Source organism: Seriola aureovittata, chromosome 9 (genome assembly GCF_021018895.1).
Source record: "Seriola aureovittata isolate HTS-2021-v1 ecotype China chromosome 9, ASM2101889v1, whole genome shotgun sequence".
NCBI lineage: Eukaryota > Metazoa > Chordata > Actinopteri > Carangiformes > Carangidae > Seriola > Seriola aureovittata.
In genome coordinates, this window is record NC_079372.1 from 5,620,001 (window position 1) to 5,639,556 (window position 19,556).

The window sequence follows — 19,556 nt, forward strand, 5'->3', positions numbered from 1 at the left end:
AAGTGCTGTTATTCCGAAGCAGGCAATGAGTCAAGCAGTACACTATAATTTCCTCTTGTGTAAATGGAGTGGCTGTTTTAGAATCAATGAATGGTGTAGATGCATTTGTTAGGTCCGATACAATAGAGCAGGACAGCTTGTCACTGCCATAAAAACCTCGATAAAGAGGGAATTCTTTGTTTACTGTTGATATCAGTGGCATGTCAGAAATCTGACAGCCCACACGCAATCATTTTATGTTAAATTCCACTAGCGCTAGTGTTTGATAAAAACTGCTTCTACAGACAAACATACAGTATCTGATGCTGTGACGTGGTTGGCCTGCGAGAACAATGCTTTGGGCCTGCCAGCTACAGATGTCAGACCTGCATTGCTCAGTGTTTCCCCTGTAAACACCACAACAGAAACAACGGGCTCAGGCACAGGTTGTGCTCCCATTGGACAGAGAGAGAGATTCAGCAAATGAGTTTGAAATGTCAAATGTATCTGATAAAATGTCAAAGAGCTGTATAGAGATGAGATTTTTTTTTTTTTTTTTTTTTTTAAGGAGAGAAAGAAGTGTTATTAAAAAAAAAAAAAAAAAAAAAATTCACCACAGCCGCCGCTTTTCCCCTCTGACATCAGGTTAATTATAGAAGCTTTTTTTCAGTAGATGATTGGGAAAGACTGTGTGTGAGCTCCTCAGCATAGCAGGAGCAACTCAGTGGTAGCAACACAGAAATGTACTTTATATGCTCTATGAGGAGGTTTTATGGAGCACGCAGCTTCACATTAATAGTTAAGTTAGGCCTACTCCAAGAGACTGCTGTAGTTTTAAAATGTGGCTTCTCCAGAGGGGGGGCAGCACGCTCATATGTCTCTTGCTCAGATTGTAAAGCAAGATCAAGAGGTTTTCTGCCTCCAACTGTAAAATATAAAAACATATCATCTTGTAATATTGGACCAGAAACTGGCTCCTGCATACACTAAAAGTTTTTTTTTTTTGAAGAAGAAGAAATCCAGACTGTTGGGAAAAAAATGCTTTTACTGTATATTTGTTGAGATTTCTTTTAATAGCCTGAACTGTTTCATTCTTCCAATCCCCCACATGTTTATATATTATGATCTAAGTGTGCGTGTATTTGCTATGATAACATGGTAGAGGTGCAGCGGGGAGCTGCAGGCGATGGAAAAGGAGAATATCCATTACATAAGAGATTAAACTGAAGGAATTTGAGGTATGTATCCAACAACGCTGGCCAATAATATGAAAGCCTACTTCGTGAGCCCCCCTATGTACAGCGCCTCAGCGGGTAGGTCCACTGTTTATCCCTTTGATGTGAGCTTGTAAAAGGGGGAACAAACACATAGCGTGGCACCGCAGTGTAAACTCATACACTGTTATTAGACACTGCTTTTTGTTTTGACTTTGACTCCAAGCCACAGTGACGGAGGCCCTGTGTCTGCACAAGACAGCGACAGGGACAGAGAGACAGGCAGCTGACGGACAGAGGTAGAACAGAGAGAGAGAGAGAGAGAGATCTGATTTCTGATGTCACAGTGAGCTTCTGAGCAAACTCTAAACCAGCGGCGCAGGCCTGTAGACGACTGTGCACAGTCACCAGCCTTGTTGTTATTACATATCATGCCACCCGCTGCTTTTACTCAACCACACTATTCTAATGGGCCGCTGCTGTTCCTGCTGCACTTCATTACAACAAACAGGAGAGTCGGAGAGAGAGAGAGGATTACCGTTGTTTTGTTCAACTCTCACTGTTTGGGGGCAGAGGAATGTTTCAGAGTTGCTCAGTCACCCCCCCACCCCACCCCACCCCACCTCCCCCACCCCACCCCTGTGTGTTTCATCCATCCACGTGTTGCACATACTCAACTGACACACACACGCACATATCATGATGAGGACAGTCACTTCCCAAATGCCCCCCAACACACACACACACACACACACACATACACACACACACACACACACACACACACACACACACACACACACACACACATCCTCTCTTTCTATCTATACTGAAAGAATGTGTAACGCATGTTCTCTTCCCTGCTTCTCACTTTGTAGTCATCTGTAGGAAGAGCTGTTTTGTTTTGGGTTTTTTTTGTTTTTTTCATCTGCTTGCTCAGATGTGTATGTGACACACATCTGTTGCTTTAGCTGGAGGCGGAGAGAGCAGGCGAGAGGATTGAGGCTCACACTTAAACCATTAGCATACGCTCAGAGGAATGGAAGGGGAGATAAGGGAGAGGTGGGTGGACATCTAAGAAAATGTGGAGGAGAAGAAGAGCAAGGTATTAAATGGAGAGGAGAGGAGTTATTGCATCAGTTGAGTGTGATCAACTGTACACACACATACAAGACATTACTCGCACACATGACAAAAAAAAGAAGCATTTCTCTAACTGAAAGGGAAAGAAACTTAAGACTGATAATGATGAAAATCAACCCTTTTTTTATGTGTTACTGTGCGTGTGTGTGTGTGTGTGTGTGTGTGTGTGTGTGTGTGTGTGTGTGTGTGTGTGTGTGAGACACTGACCTCTGACTCGGGCATAGCAGCAGCCACACTTGGCCAGGACTTTACGGAACAAGTGTTGGCAGCCACAGCCTCGGTGGTGGCGATGGTGATGGTGGCCCCCTTTCATGCTGTTGAACCATGAGCAGAGGTGGGCATGGCCCGGCACTCTCTCTTTTTCCTACTTTCTCTCTCTCTCTCTGTCTCTCTCTCTCCCTCTCTCTCTCTCTCTCACCCTCACTTAAGTGGAGGTTCCTTCCTTAAAGTGTAAAGTCCCCCCAAAAAGGTGACAGCTGATCCCCCTCCTCCTCCTCCTCCTCCTCCTCAGTTGACTGCAGACAGAGTTAAAGCCCACATCCAGACGGAGAAGAAGAGAAAAGAGTCCACAAAAAGCAGCGGCAAAGAAGAAATCCACACTCACAGGCTTTTTTGGGGTTTTTTTTTTCTTTCAGCTGGTGATAAACAGCCAAGGAAACATTCCAGCGAGCTTATCGTTATATTGAATGTACTCCCCTCTCTCTGTTTTCTTTTTGGTGCTGAGCTCTCGCTCTCTGTGAACTGCCTGGTCAAATGACAGACTGGGAGACTGCCTCGGAGAGAGAGAGAGAGAGAGGGTGAGAGAGAGAAAGACAGAGAGAGAGAGAGAGTGATAGCGAGGGAGAGAGAGAAAGAGAAAGAGAGAGAGTAAGGGGAGGGGTGAGAAGGGTGGAGTCTGCAGCTCTAGTTGCTGGCTATTCCAGGATAAGGTTCCCACTCCCCTAATTTTCTCTCTTCCTGTTTCTCTCTCCTCTCTCTCTTCCCTCCTCTCAGCTGTTTTTCCTCTCCTCCCTTTGGTTTCCTCTTTCTCGTCTGCTGTCCCCCGTTTTGTCTCTTATCCTCTTTTCTACGTGGTTGAGTCTCATTTTGGCATGGGCAATGCTTACAGGAGCCCTTAGATATCCAAGTCCGAGTGCAGATTAAATGCCATGCTCTCTTGTGTCCACTCATAGCTGGCCCTGGAAATAGTAACTCCCAGGTCTGTAATGATACATCATGCTATTTACAGTGGAGAGACCATGTTGGGTTGAAGGTGTCATGTATTTTCCAGTAAGGTGACCACAGCCTGTAAGAGGGTTACACTTTCTGAGGAGAGCGTGTGTGTGTGTGTGTGTGTGTGTGTGTGTGTGTGTGTGTGTGTTCACTTCATGGATCACAGCGTGGGCTTTCCTGCCTGGGACAGCTCCAATATTGACTTCTATGTTAATTTATAATCATGGGGCAAGCAGAGTGAGCGTTTTTTTTTTTTTTTTTCCCCTTTTTGTTTCCATGGAGTGAGCAGGCGGTCTCAAATTTCACAATGTTGGCATTCTTGGTGTGTGTGTGTGTGTGTGTGTGTGTGTGTGTGTGTGTGTGTGCGTGTGTAACAATAGTCATTTAGCCTGACAAACATAGTGGCGCAGTCTAACCAAAGAAATATCGGCTAAATTCTTTCAATCTAGATCACCTGAATCATATTTACTTTAAGCTCAGAGATTAAACTGAAATTGATCCTCTGAATGAATTTTCAGAGAGAAATAAAGATACATGTTGTGATTGTGTGTTTTATATTGTGAAATATAAAATTGTTTTTGGATTCATCTTGTAAAATACATATCTGTAAATTCATGGTCATTGATTCAAAAATCCTATAAACCCAGTACTTGAAATAAAGCAGACATATTCTCGCAACAATGGCCAATGTGGTACGGCCGATGGTAAACACAGCGTAGCGCAATGTCTGAAAGATTTCTAAGGTTTATATTGTTATATAACTGTACTCTCAAACTCTGTGTAATGCAACAAGTGTTTTTTAGTTTCACTCATCACTACCTTTCCTCAGACGTCTACTGTCAGTACCGCCATGTCTTGATCATCTGGCTCTTCATCAGAAAATTATGCGTTTGTGTGTGTGTGTGTGTGTGTGTGTGTGTGTGTGTGTGTGTGTGTGTGTGTGTGACTCAGTGAGTGTTCAGACAGCTCATAAATGGACATTTGTGTCTGGTACTAGACATGAGTGTGCATATGTTATGGAGGAGTTCTTTGTCTCGAGGTGAAAAAAGAGCACACACACACACACACACACACACACACACACACACACACACACACACAAACACACAATCTCCCAGTCTACAAAAAGCTTTGTAGACGAGTCAGTTTGATGAAGCTGGAAGCTGCAGAGGCCGAGCAGTTACCAACATAGCAATACACACTGAGCATACCATATTTAGATGTGTGCTTTAGCCTACATCAGAGCACATTAGACTCAATTAACAATAGATTATGACTCATCAGCTGATGAAATCAGAGTCTGTTGAAATGTCAGCATGTAAAACAGAATTATTAAAGGAAACAACTCGAAATATAACTGGCACAAGAAGGAAAACAAAAATGGTTGGTGACAACGTTATTGTGAGAGACCAATTATTTTCTGACCAACAAACAGCATTTCTTAGGCCTGAAGCTGCTGAGCTTATGACTCAGTGGGTGATCTCATCTCACTTTTGCAGGGCACATCACGCTATCCTCCCTTCACACAGGCTACAATCCGATTGTTTGGAAATCACCACCCAATTACTGCGACAAAGACGAGCAGCGTCACCGCACCCACTCACAGGTTCCTCTTTGGGGGCATCGACAGAAACAAGAGATGAGCGAGTATCGGCTGGCACGGAAAACCAACATGCACGCTTTCACGTGAGCATGCACATCCCTGAGGTGCACTGTCAAGTGCTTCAATGGTTGGCTGGCCTGTCTCTCCAGCATCCATCTCTCCACAGTGACAGGGTGGTGGCAGACCGCTGTCAGGATGTTTCTGTCGTCTAAAGGAGATAGTCAGAGCAAACAGAAGCCTGGCTGCCTCACCCATTAGCCACACAAGTAGAGTACACACACACACACACACACACACACACACACACACACACACACACACAGAGTTGCATTAGACCCTACTCTCTCACCATCTCTCTGTTTCTTTTTCCTCATTCACAAACATGCTGAGAAAACTAAAGCAGCTCTAAGATGTGAGAGAAGAAAGTTCTGTCTGAGAGAAACCGCACAGCAACAGATATAATATCTATTCTCAGGTTGAGACAGCACACTGATTTGCCACATGCAACACTTACAATCTGCAAACATACAGATAGATCGCAATCCCCCCCCTCCCACCTCCTCCTCTCGCTCCAGGCCTCCCTACATCTCTCTCTTTGCTTATAATGGATGCTTTAAAGCGACTGTGATTGAAGGGGCAATTCAGCAGAGGCATATTGAACAGTGCTGCTGAATGTCTCCACTTGTCTGACGCTGATACGGCTGCTAAACACTGTGTGAGCACAGGAGCACAATTCAAAGTGGGTTGAGAAACAATGGATTTGACAGCAGAGCAGAAGGCTTACAAGAAACATGATAAAAACGAAGACACCAAGACAAGAATCCGCGGGCAGAGCATTACAAATTGAGCGAACACTGCCTGCACTATCATTCTACACAAACACCGACTACACAGGGGAGAGATAATGAAGACTACATTGCTCTTGAGATGCATTCAAAATTCATGAAGTGAATGCAGGGAAATCTTTTCATGTGCTCTTAAGTTAGAAGATGCCAGTCTGTTTCTACAAGACACCCAGTAGGGGGTTTTTTGTACTTGTTGCACAAGGCTGATCGTAAGTGCTGGTTCATCCAGTCCGTGGTGATGCTTTGAAGTCACTGCAAACATGAAAGAAATAGTATTTTTCTACCTTCATATAATCAATATTTTGAAAAAATCTCATGGTGGATGAGACTGACATTACTACAATGGACTGAATGGCCACATCTCAGATGACCTTACTTCTCTGTATTCAGCACCTACATTATCTCTCTGAGTGTTGGATGAATCTTTTGAATAAATGAACGCTGATATCGGCGCAGGAGACACGTACAAAGCCCTGAATGCTAACAGAAATACAGACAGAATTCCTCCCCTAGCTTAAAGGGAGGAGCAGGGGATGTGAGGTGAGGCGTGCATTAACACCCATTCATCTCTCTCCTTTTATCTCTCTCCTTCACTCCTCCACTCCTACCCTCTCACACTTTCTCTCCATCTCCGACACACACACACACACACACACACACACACACACACACACATACACACACTAAAGACGATTCATCTGCACATGTATGTCTGTGCAGGTGTGGAGAAAGAGAGTAAAAATCTATACATGTACATTAACAGTGGGCTGTATTTAAAAGCTTGTCTGTAGATTAGCACGTTCGCAGACAAATGGCTGTGTTTTTCATCTGAGCCGAGCGAGCCAAACAGGGGGAATGTATCGTCTTTCCACTCTGTGTGGGAGTCAGTCCGTCACATTTTAGGCAGGAGGCGTGTTCAGAGTGGAATCTCGAGAATGATTTATGAATGCAATTCAGCTCAAGCAAAAGAACACAAATTCCCAATGTTCTTTTGTAGTGACAGTGATGTTGTAAACACAAAACAAACTGCTGGAGCAGACTCGTTCGTAATGCACGCGCACTTAAACTACAGAGGGAACGAGCAAATACACAGAATTCATATGACATAAGCATGAGTACTAAAAGCTGCAGCAAGTCTCAGATCAGCAGATATATGCAGTTGATTATTCGCTGTGTGTTCCCCAACCCCCCACTGACATTAGCCTCTCCTCACCCCAACAGCCAGCTGAAGTCCTGCCAAAATATGTTCACTTAGATTTCATTTTTCCTTCCTCCTTCTCCCTTGCTTTTTCTCCTTTAGTTCCTCTCTTTTGTCTTTTTTTTCCGCCCTTCATTTCTAAGCTGAACGCCAATTAAGGCAAACTGGCATTCTGGACAAGCCGATGTGAAGAGGAGGTTTTTGTTTTTTTGGCTGACATCCCATAATGGAGCAGGAGTCACAGAGTAACTGTCCTGTTCTCTTCTCCTCTGTCGTGCTGGTCTGCAGAGAGCTGCTGTTTTTGTCCAATTAGACTAAACTACACTGCTGGCATACAGTGGGGAGATAGATGGGTGTGTTGCTCTGTATGTGTGTGTGTGCGTGTGTGTGTGTGTGTGTGTGTGTGTGCGCGCGCGTGTGTGTGTGTGTGTGTGTGTGTGCGCACACTTCACCACTAGTACCACTCAGTACCTCCCACTGCTGTACCTCACCATGCAGTGCAGCTCTCAGGCAGCAGGAGCTCTGCAGTACACAGAGGGGAAGTCCACCACCCGCGGAGACTTGTTTCTCAAAACATCCACAATACTCACGTACCACCCACAGTGACAAGCATACACACTTTGTACATGCGAAACATTCACACAAACTCATACTCCACCCCCCCCTCGTCTTTATCTCTCTGGAACTGGTCTGTGAGTCTTGCTCTAGAAGCAGCATGCTAGCACTGAGACTCTGGGACTGCTGACTTTGTTCAAGGCCTTAATCCTGAGCTAAAACGCCACCCAAAGGAGAAAATGTTAATTAAACGAAAGCAAACCCAGGGACCACACATGGAGAGACGCTGCTGCTTTATCTTTGATTAATTATCACTGAAACCAGCAGTTTCAAGGGAAGAGTTCAGATAAATTAGATTTTCTGCTGCTTTGCAAAATTAGCCTGAATCACACTGCAAATCTTTATATACAACTAATAAAATGTACAAATCAGTATCCCTGATGTCCACGTGGCATGTTTGTGTGCACATGTGCCTGTTTGGCTGTCTCTATCTGCCTTCTCCCTTCCAGGTCAGTCTGCAGACTAAATGCCAGCTGTGCTGCGGAGCGGTGACCTGTGAGGTGTCTCAGTGACCCGGCTGACGTGCGCCTTCCAGCTCGCCCCGCCTGACCCATTTCAATGAAACACAACATGAGCTTCTGCAATTTAACTCTACAAAAAACACACACATTAAATACTGTTTTAAAATTATTAATGTACGAGGATATACGGTAACTTACATGTTTCAGCGTTTCTGAGGGAGACAGCCCACACACAGTATACAGCGAAACTGAATATAGCCCTGTATATTACTAAAATGTTAGATGATTCAAAACTGTGTCATCTTAAAATAATTGCAGTATTTTTAAGTTGTAGTGTTGCATATAGTACAACTGTACAACAGTTCAGACTAATTACAAGAACAAGGTTATAAAATAACCCGGGAACACCACAGCCTTCTTAGTTTTGGCCTGGGCTGTATTTAATGTCATGTCATCAACATGGCGCAACGTAGTAAAAAAAAATTGCCTGAACAAGTAAGAGACCAGACTGTGCAACTTCATAAAGATGGGAGAGGGTACATGAGCATCAGCAGAACCTGAGCTGAAACACATGTTGCAGCAGGAAGAGTCATGCTACAATAACAGAAGGCACAGTGGCTGTGGCACCCAGAATCTGCTATTTACACAACCTCGCAGTGAAGAACAGACGAGTAAGTGCTTCTGACTTGGCACATGGATTATCTGTGGAGACTGGTGTTTCAGTGATTGATCAGACAGTGTGAAGGACACGGCATGAAGTCAACCCCTACGGACCAAGAAGAAAATCATTCCTCACAAAACTGCAAGATTAAACTTTGCCAAAGAACATGAAGAGAAATCTGATGAATGATGGCAGCACATTCTTCAAATGTAACCAAAATATATTTGTTTGGATCAGACGGGGTCCAGCTTGTCTGCTGTGGATCTGGCAAGGACAGCAGCAGTGACTGCACAGCGCTGACCAAGAAACATGGAGGCGAGAGTGTGCCGCCACAGGGCTGCTGGAGTGCAAAAGGTGAGGGGGAAATGACATTAATAGTTGGCACAACTTTATATACCAAAATACTGAAGTCTGAGTCCAAGTCTCAATAAGTTTGGCAGGAGAGGAGTTTTCCAACATGACACTGATCCCAAACACACTGGGGAAAAAATCACAAGAGTTTTTAAAGAAGAAGAAAGTGAAACTATGACCTGGTGAAGCCCACTGACTTGAATCCATTAGAAAGAATTTGGAGTAATGTATAGTGGAAGGTAAAGCAACAGCACCCGTCCGGCAAAGAAGCAGCTGAAAAGAGTCATCTGTGAAGAATGGCAGAACATCTCTCCACAGGTTTGTACAAGACTGGTACCATCCATGTCCAGGAGCATCAAATCTGTCATCAGAAAATATAAAATATTATATAATAAAATAAAAGAGCTTTGGCTAAAAACAAAATTGTATGAAATGGACTGACTCAGTACTCAGTCTTGTTATATACTGTAAGCTGTTGATTATGATAGACCTGTGATCATCAATGCTTTAAAGCAGCTATAATCAACACTTTTACAACAACAATGTATCAAATGACAAAGTGAAAACGATGTGACAATGTGAAAGGGGGTCACTTGTAGTGATGAACTTACAAAGAACTATGACTTAAATATGCAGCTGCCCTCAGCTTTATGGACATTTATAGTGAGTTTCAGCTGATTGTTTGGCTGTCCGGCCTCCATCTTTACTCCTTCAGTTCCTTTTCGATCAGTTCAGGCAGCTGTTTTCAGCAAGAAAAGCTACAAAACTAAAAATAAGCTGGTGAACATAGTGGAGCATCTGTTAACTAAAGAAACAGATTTTTCCCTCAGGAGTTGGTAGAGACCAAAACCGGAGCTGAAGCAGAGTGAATATTGGACTTACATTTGCCAGATGGACAGAGACACGACTCCAAATAACTCTTAGTTGTGTAAATAAACAACCTATTGAGAACAAGTTCGCCCTTTCACTTTAAAAGGTGATGATGTCAGTGTTGTGTTCACAACTTGTTTACGCTGCTCCCAAGTGGGCAAAAGTCAGTTACTGCAGGTTTAACTACAAGCCTCATAACTTGATCAACACTGCCAATTCAGGAAAAATGTAATCCAAGTGGTTAGAAGTCCACATATATCCGAGGTTAATGTCCACTATTTCACTTGAGGACTTTTCAGAAAGGGTCTGATCTACAGGTCAAAGGTGCAGATAACAGAATCAAGACAGATGTTGGTTTGTTTACAAAACCTTGTGGGGAGATGGTAAAGACAGATATGGAAAATCAAACCGTCTTGCCATCACACAGGAGCACAGTGCGCTCTGTGCTCTGAGCTATTGTAAGATTTATGACAACACTGACAATATGCCCAAGTATGTTGTAAGTGTTCGTACATAAAAGAACCATGCGAGATCAGTTCAGGACAAACTGTATGAAGTCATCCGAGGTGCATTACAATAGAGGATGGGTGAGATATTCCATTTGTGTACATATATACGCACACAATTACACCATCCACCTGTGAGGTAAAGCTGTGTAATCTCTGGTCCTTACAATACAATATGATGCAACTTGAGGTTGAACTCTGCCCATTTAAGGTCACACACACACAGTTCAGTCCCAGGGTCCTCAGAGATCAGCACTTCTCCTTGAATGGCACACGCTCTCAGCCTCTCGAAAACCCCAATATGGACAGGGGCATGCATTTTCTACATCGTTTTCCACGCAACTTTTCATGAATACGGTAACTTTTGTTATTTAATTTGTACTCTAATGAGGTGCTGAGCACAAAACTGGGTACATAGTCCTTCCAAACATAATCATGTTTTCATAGGTATTTCACGCTACAAGTTCTCTCTGGTCTCTTGTTTTGATCTCTGATCCTTTAATTATTTCAGGATTTTATTAGTAGAAAATTGGGAAAAAAATCAAAAGAAAAAGACGTCATATTTGTAATACTGTAAAAAGTACTATAAGCACTATTTTGCGAGGTAACTGAAGAGTGATACAGAGAATATTATGCTTATGTGTTTTTCATATTTTGTTCTCATAAATGTTCATTATTACTTCTGTACGTCCAACATATGTTTCCTATAGATATCAAACATCACTGGCATAACTGTGTTCTACGTTAATAATAAGCATGTGTTTTAAGTTACATATGAGCACGTTCAAAGTGAGAAGAGACACGTGTAGTGTGTGCGTCTGTACACATGAGCAGAGTATGCATGCAGCTGTGGGTCGATTGCAGGACTGTTATTGTAACTGGTTTCACAGCAGTTTCCTGTTTGCGTGGCTTTTACCTCGAAAAAGACAACATCGTAAAAACACAGAGCGCGTCCACACACATGGCCATCCATCACTGATCAGTGTTACGAAACAGACACTGCAGACACATATTGTCTGGGGGAGTGAGGGTATGAGCTATATACTATTTCTGGGAGTCTGAGGAGCCAAGAGAAAAAAAACTAATGAGATTTGAGAGAAATATGATCAGCAGCTCTGTGTACTGGAGAGCCAGTAAAATACCACTGCTGAAAACATTGCTGGGAGGCAAGAGGATGCATAAAGACTGGAACAGAAAAGGAGGGAGAAAACAGGGAGAAGAAATTGATCAGAAGAAATGGGAAAGTCAATCTTTAGTAAGATTCACTGCTAAGAAAGCAGGGAGACGAGCAAAGTAAACCGGGGTTGGAAAATGAGAAGAATTGAAAGAAAGGATCTGAATTCGTGGAGGCGGGCACTGTCCTGTGATTCCTAGGAAGCCACTAACAGGCATCTTGTTTCTAACACATAACAGATGGTCCTATGGCCCTATGAACTACATCTTTCAAAAAAAAAAAAGATCTCTTCCACTAACACAGCACTGCTGTAGCCAGTCAAACCATGGCAACCATTTAAATCAGTTTTTTGTCATTGCATGAAAAACGCCCCCCTCATTAACCTTTTAATAAGTAAGTTTGGTACTTAAGTTCTAGTTTGCCAATCCTGCTAATTAGCACATTATTGATGTAAATAGTGTTTTGTGACACCTAGGTTTTATATCTTCTGCACTGCCCTCTCTGCACGAGAGGTAAGTGATACGGATACTGAGAAAATAACAATGCAATAACTATGAATGACCAATACTGATAAAATGCAACATCTACTAAAATCTCAGGGGGGGGTTTTCAAATGCCTTTATTTTCAAAGACTACAAAACATTCATTCAAGTATTTAACATTATATACATAAAAACATACATGATAAAATCTAATTGCTCTTTACAACGATGAACCAGGATACAGTATTTCATTGTAGGAACATTGTCATGGGTTTATAGAATGGAGAGCAAACTACAACTGCAGCCAGCCCCCACTCTGTGCTACGCCATAGTCTGTATCTTGTTCTTGTGGTTCAGATGTTTTTCTGCCTTGTATTTCATTGATTTTCCATCCAATTTTCAATCCAAAGGAAATTGGGCTAAGCAAAAACAATTGACCAGGGAAGCTTGTCTGGGACTGAAATAAACAATCTCTGTTTCGGTCATCATCCTTGCACATGGCCCTGAATAATGCGTTTTTTTGGGTGTTTTTTTGTTTTTTGTTTTTTTGCTTTTCCGAACACTGAGCTGTGAGTTAAAATAATATTTGGCAGCATTAACCTCAGCAGCACACCCCATTCTAGTAAGACCATTACAGATAAGCATCGCTGACAGCTTCCTCTGGCCTCACTCACACCCCTTCTGTACGCCATGTACTATTCTGCACAACAGTTAGTGGTGCGGCCACATGATACACACCACCAAACCTCCCATATATACACACACACTCTCCTTCCAACCCAAACCCACATCCAGCTACAAAGATGCTTTTGTTCTGTTCCACTCAAGGAAAATGGCGACGCACGCAACCCTTTCACAGCAGAATCAGAATAAGTGCAACCAACACTGACGGGGCAGACTTGGAAGGGAGGCAGCTGAACATGTTTTCTCACCCCATCTGGAAAGGGTTGCATGTGTACAACACAAGAACTCTCTCTCTCTCTCTCTCACGAACTTATGTATGGTACATTACAGCAAAGCAATTTACTGCTATCAGTGCTAATAGAGGGTACAGAGGGTGGAGTTTAATGAGAGTAAACTACCAACACTCAGGTGACTCCCATCTGATACGTCTCCCTCAAGTTATTACTACCTAATGACCACCATCAGATATGGCAGATGGGACTTGGGCCCTGTGTTGATTCACATATGGCTAACATGCAAGAACAGGCCAAACTGAAACTAAAGGCCCGGGCAGTAGCTGATGTGGCACGTACACGCTTACGGATTAAAGACTGTTTATTTATATCATGAATCTTGACTCAAGAAATCGCTGTTTACGTGTCAACAGCGACAGGAGTTTTTCATGAGCGTGATGGAGTGGCTGAGCAGGCTGTTTTAGATGTCACTGCACAGAAATCTGAGACGCTTCACACAAAGAATCAAAGCCTAGTCTGGAAGTTTGTGTTTCGGTGAGTCTCTGAGCTCTGACTGGTTTGGTCAGGGGGCCGGTGTTTGGACTAGCATTGTGGGTTTTGGGTCACAAAATGGTCAGTCACGCTCAGCGCAGCTCTTTCAGGTCTTACCTGTTCTTTCTGTCCGCTCTGGGTTTTCCGTTGTAGTGGCCTGCTGCTCCCACTCCAGCCCCTCTGGCTCCCACTGGCCCTGGACAGGCCCCCTTTCATCCTCACTTGATGGGAGGTCCGCCTCACCCCCTTCTGAGAGCTACACACAGAGATGCCTTTGTCAGCGGTGGAGCCCTGCTCTCAAGGAGGATGTGATGGTAAGATTGTACTTTTGGTCACACAACCACAAAACAGTACACCAGTGGCTGCTTTTTCCCACAATTCCCTGCATCTTGTTCATCCTTTTCTCCATTACACACTGAACAAGAATGCAATGAAAGTCATTGAGGTCCAACTTTTGAAACAGTGCTTGAGTAAGAAGTGCTTCTCAGACAGCAGTTTAAACCTGTATTTAAAGTTCACCCGCACCATAGAGGTTAAAAAAGGGCAAGTGCAGTTATCACTCCTTTTCAGAAGTGGAGGGAGATTATAATCGCGGTTATGGTTTTTACCACTATCTGCCGGGGAGGAAATGATTCATCAAGATAAACATTTTTCAAAGAGAAAGTCATTTGGACTGTTTGGTACGTTCTGACCCCTGTATGTTTTCATTTCCAGATGCTGGAAATTCAGTCAAGTTCATTAAACGCAATTTTTAGTGATTGTTATGGTAGACTTCATGCTCATTTTGTAAATGAGCATTTGAAATAGCTGATAAAATAGTGTCTATACGTCTATATTTATGTGTCTATAATTAAAGGTGACTATTGTGTCAGCGGACCGGATCACCTGTAAAGAGGAAGAGAAGGATAAAAGGCAAGGGGAATGAATTTGCAGGGTTGCAATGAGGCGTTAGACCTGCATGACTTTGTTTATGGTCAGACGTTTTAATCACCACTACTCTGCTTCCTCTTCAGAAACAGCCAAGATTCCACATGAGCAATGAACAGAGACTAGCAACACTTACATCCCTTTATCTCTCTCTCTCTCTCCCTCTCTCTCTCTCTCTCTCTCTCTCACTCCTCCTTTCGCTTCTGAGGCTTTACCATTTTAGGTTTATGACCAAGTTATACAAATGACACAAAATAAACATGGTATGGGATGATGTGAACCAGAGTTAACTTCAACGTCATGCTCCGCGAGCTCTGGAAAATGCCTCCATATGTATCTGTTGCTCTCCTTTTGAATTTGTGGCATTATGCTTTCACATAAACAGACGGTAAATACACAAACACAGCCTCACAACTCACCCACTGTTGATTGGGCATGGCCACAGAAGTAAGCACATCAGCCATGGCTCCCAACATCTGGTCCGTGCGTCCCTGATTCTTCTGTAGAGCCTTCATTCTCCTTGAAATGTCAAACTCAAATTATTCTCCTGTGCCGTTGTGGCCTTTGATCTCCGGTTCTACCACGATCCCTCTGCGTCCTCTGGCTTTCTTGCCCCCTGTTTTCGGCTCCTTCAGCTTCTTGTCTCACAGCGAACTGTGCCACAGTTTGGACCTGAGCCACAGCAAGCCCGTTTTGTTCTGCCCTGACACACAGGAAACCTCACGCATATGAATAATTGATCCTGGAAGAGGAGGGCATGTGTCTGTCTGAAGCTGGGAACTTACGCTTGGACAGGAACCTCAGAGCTTTTCCTTCCCCCAGTACACGCAGGTGAATTGGCTGCAAGTGTCTCTTAAGTCTTAAGTCTGCCTCAGTAGTAAATGTGTCCACCTTGTGTTGTCAATATAAGCCTCCCCTAGTAACACAGATAGAAGATTTTCTTGGGCCACCTTGAGCGGTGTCATGTGTCCTCTTCTTTGTCATCCTTCTGTTTCATCCTTTCCTTTCTCTGTGAGGTGGCTCCTCTCCTGTCCCTCTCTCTGAATGCTGAAACAGCGAGCTGTGACTTCACCCTAACTGAAATCCTCCTTTCTTGTTCTTCATTGGCTATAGAGGATCACCACCCCCTCCCCAAAATCTCTCCTCCTTCCATCAGTGTTTTTCTCCTTTCATTTCTTGCTCTTTGTCTTCACCACCTGGTCTTTTTTTTTTTTTTTGGTACCCCCAATCTAAAATTATCTCAGTCTTTCCCATATCTCTTCTGCCGTCTTGACTTTGCACTGTCCTGGCAACCTACACTCCCTCTTCATCTTCACCCATGTCTCAGACAGTGACACAAGGATTGTGTGAACTCTTGAGCAGCGGGGCAGCCCCAAATAAGGTATGAGCACTCAGCCCATGAAGCTCAACTATTTAGGACACTGTCACCGATTGTACACACGTTATACAACTTATTTAACTGCACAAGTAATCACGCCGCTATCGTTTGTTTGTGTCTGCTTTGAAAGATTGTTTGCTATTAAAAGTCAGAGGCCTTGCACAAGTGTTTACTGACAGATTGACCCTGCAGGCCACGTGGAGAGTTTGTGTGTGTGTGCATATGTGTGCGTGTGTGTGCGTGTGTGTGTGTGTGTGTGTGTGTGTAGAGAGAGAGAGAGAGAAAGAGAGCTTAAACTTCATTCATGTTTTACAACAACTGCCTAAACATGTGGAATCACCTGTTCTACACACGTCACGCTACAACTGCTGCAGTTAAAACCCATAATGATCATGTGATCCTAACGTCGTTGTCTACGGCCATTTGAGTTATTTAAAAGTTTCACTGCAGCATTTAACAAAGTGTTCACATAAATCACATTTTCTACACCTTTTAGAATCTGTGTGCGATTACTCCATCCAATAATATAACGGTTGGACTTAGTTTACCACTAGGCAAGAAAATTGTGTGAATAAATTCACTAATATGAGACAAATGTGACTGTAACTTGGCAGATTATGTTATTGATATACATATATTTGATGGCACAGTTATGAACAGAGGAAGAAAGAAGAGGCGCCACAATTAACCTATAAATTGAAACACATGACAACATGGACATGTACATGCGTAATTTGTGATTTAATAGAAAAGAGACTGATCTAGACGAGGTGTTCACCACCTGTTTTATCTATGAAATCACAAATGAAGCTGGTTTGACAAATGTACATGTATGTAATTCTGTTACCAAGCGGTCCACAATGAAATGCATCCAATAGATTTCAGTCTGGACCAAAGTGCCGGACAACTGACCAATCTTGCTATTCCTGCAGCCGCCCTCCTGGTATCACTTTAAACTAAAACACTGGGCTCAGGCTGATAAGAGGTTTAAAAGGACAGTGATTTGTTCTGAAGCAACAGGGACGCAGTAAAGTTTTTCTGCTGTACATGTCTACATTCTGAAGGATACAAACCAGCCATCAAGATTAAATTGAGAGTGATTTTGTGCTACTAAATGAAGAGCCGTTTCAAATGAGTACTTTCACATCCTTCCACAACAGCCCTCTACAAACTGAAGGCAACTTGCCCAGAGAAACGGCACAATCCAGACTGGTGTTATTTTTTTTGTCTTTGCTGTAAATCATTTAATCATTATCAACGCCAACATTTTCTTTACAGTTCAAAACATTTTTATCTTTTGAAACATTTTTGAAGTGTCTTGTGCTGACACTTGCGAGTGTGTGTTTGTTTTATACTTCTTGAAGATTAAATATAATTGATGAAAGCTATAAAGATAGAAACAAATCAATATGATTTTTTTTTTAAGTGTCAGAGACTGAAGATAGCTTCTGTTCCTTAGAGAAATTATGCTCAACTTTAGCCCCAATGTAAGCTCAAGAAACTCAGAGCTTTGCAAAGCAGACATGTTTGGATTAAGTCAGAATTTGTCTTTTAATCACCTGGAAACAGTGATCCATGTTTTTCTTTTATCCAGAAGTTATATAAAACGTTGAGTCTCTGAGCCAGGAGAGTTTTTATTTTTTTATTTCACCAAATTTCAGGCAGATTTTGGACAACCTCCCAGTTATGTCTCAGAGTTTTATACCTCCGCTGAGCCTAAGTGCAGCTTGAGATCTGCACACTGTCCTGTTTTGGTCATATGGAGTCTAGGCCAAGGGTGATCGAGCTCCTTCCATGAGAGTCTCTATACAAGATCTGCCCAGCAGTAATGTTGCCGCACCAGCGTCTGCATTTTACTCTTGTTTGGATTTTCTGCACTTTCCTCCTGCATTTTACAGTTTTTTTTAAAGTTATTAGTCTACAAGGCATGTAAAGATATTCTTCTAATACTTTTGATGAAAAGCATTACCACACTTTCCTCCATTGCATACACCTGATTCATGTGAGCTTTGTGAGACAGAAACATGCCAAGCATAAACAGAGGAAATAACCTCCCACTGGAATAGAATCAATTTGCACACCTGAAGCAATTAGAAAACAACACACCTGTTTACTACAGCTGCGCGTCTTTCTTCAGTTTTGACAGAAAACCTAAGTTGCAAAACACTGGAATCACACAGCTAAATAATATATTCTTATCAGTGTCCAGATACAATGAAGAATATGAGGAAAAATGAACTCAAATACGTTAAGGACTTGAGACACAGCAGAATGACCTAAAAAAAAAAAATCATCCATAGTCGAGGAGGAGGCTGCTACAGAACATCAGAGCGCTACAGTGCTACAGCCCGGTTTTAAAGAGTCACTCTTGAATCCAGTAAAGTTCAGTTTGGAAAAGGTTTTTCCACTCAGTGTTTTATCAGTTCAATATCTTCAAGATCAAGAAACCATGAGGTGAAGACACACTGGGCACATACTGTGCTAATGTGTTGTTTGAGGCTTCTGGTAGAGGTTTTGCCAACACTGATTTTATCACATGAGCACTTTTAGATATCAATAACATCTAAAGCACCTGATAAAATTGTTTTTATTAACTGCTGATTCTCTGAGAAAACGATGCTGTTTTAACAGCTTTGATAAGAAAAAAATGTCTGGTGACACTTTTAGTACAAGTGTCTGGACCACTGCAAGTTTAAATGTGAAAGTAAAAATTATTCCAGATATCAAAAAGCTTTAGATCATAACAAGAAGTAAAACAGTGTATGTAAGAAAACTGCAATGCATTTAGTGCATTTAGTCAGAGCAGAGGTACAAATGATTTAAAACACTTCAAAACATATGAAAAAAGTAAATACTTGATTATATTTCAGAACAGACTTTCATACCACAGGAGGACTGGACCTAACAAGTTTATTTATTGTTAAATTAAGTCCCGGGATTGTAACCCTATTGAAACTGTTACCTTTTAGAAACCAAAGCGTAAATCTCTTTCCAAGCTGCCATGAATTACTTAAATTTATGTGACTCCATTTATATTCCTCTCTGCTTTTGAATTTTCATTGGGCCAAGGCTGACGTCTTGATTCCACATTATCTTGGAAAAAAAATAGAGCAATGGAGCACTTGCAGCGGAAGAATTAAAAAGTGCAACTTTATCAAGGCTTAGTACAATTAGTCACCGGCAGCAATTAAGACCTCAGAGAAATTACTGGCAGAGGTGGAGTAAAGATATAAGAGCATAAGGAAAAATTAAGCTTGGAGTTGGAAGAAGATAAAAATTACTTCGCACAAAGGTTCCACATCAGCAACGTCATCCATCCGGACTGACTGTGGAACCATCAGAATCACTTTGTCTAAGCCAGAGCTGGCAGAAGTGGAGCCTACGGGCCTGTGACTGTTCATTTGATGACAGACTATAATACAGTCAGTTGACTCAATAACCACTTTGCAGTGAAATTCACTGCAGTGTGCAGTGAATTAGAAACTGAAC

At 42.5% G+C, this 19,556-nt stretch overlaps 1 protein-coding gene across 3 annotated transcripts in view; it reads right to left on the reverse strand.

Moving 5' to 3' along the window:
* Positions 1-16,129, reverse strand: part of arhgef25a (Rho guanine nucleotide exchange factor (GEF) 25a) — a 45,562-nt gene extending 29,433 nt beyond the window's left edge. Inside the window, exons 1-2 of one of the 3 annotated variants that reach the window (XM_056384152.1) lie at positions 15,109-16,129; positions 13,880-14,018 (exon numbers count right to left, since the gene is read on the reverse strand). In XM_056384152.1, the coding sequence (XP_056240127.1) occupies positions 13,880-14,018; positions 15,109-15,204 (235 nt within the window). In that variant the 5' untranslated portion in view covers positions 15,205-16,129. Of the gene's footprint in view, positions 1-2,543; positions 3,541-13,879; positions 14,019-15,108 lie in introns of those variants that run through there. The other 2 variants (XM_056384151.1, XM_056384153.1) reach the window with 2 other exon arrangements.
* Positions 16,130-19,556: the final 3,427 nt, after the last annotated feature.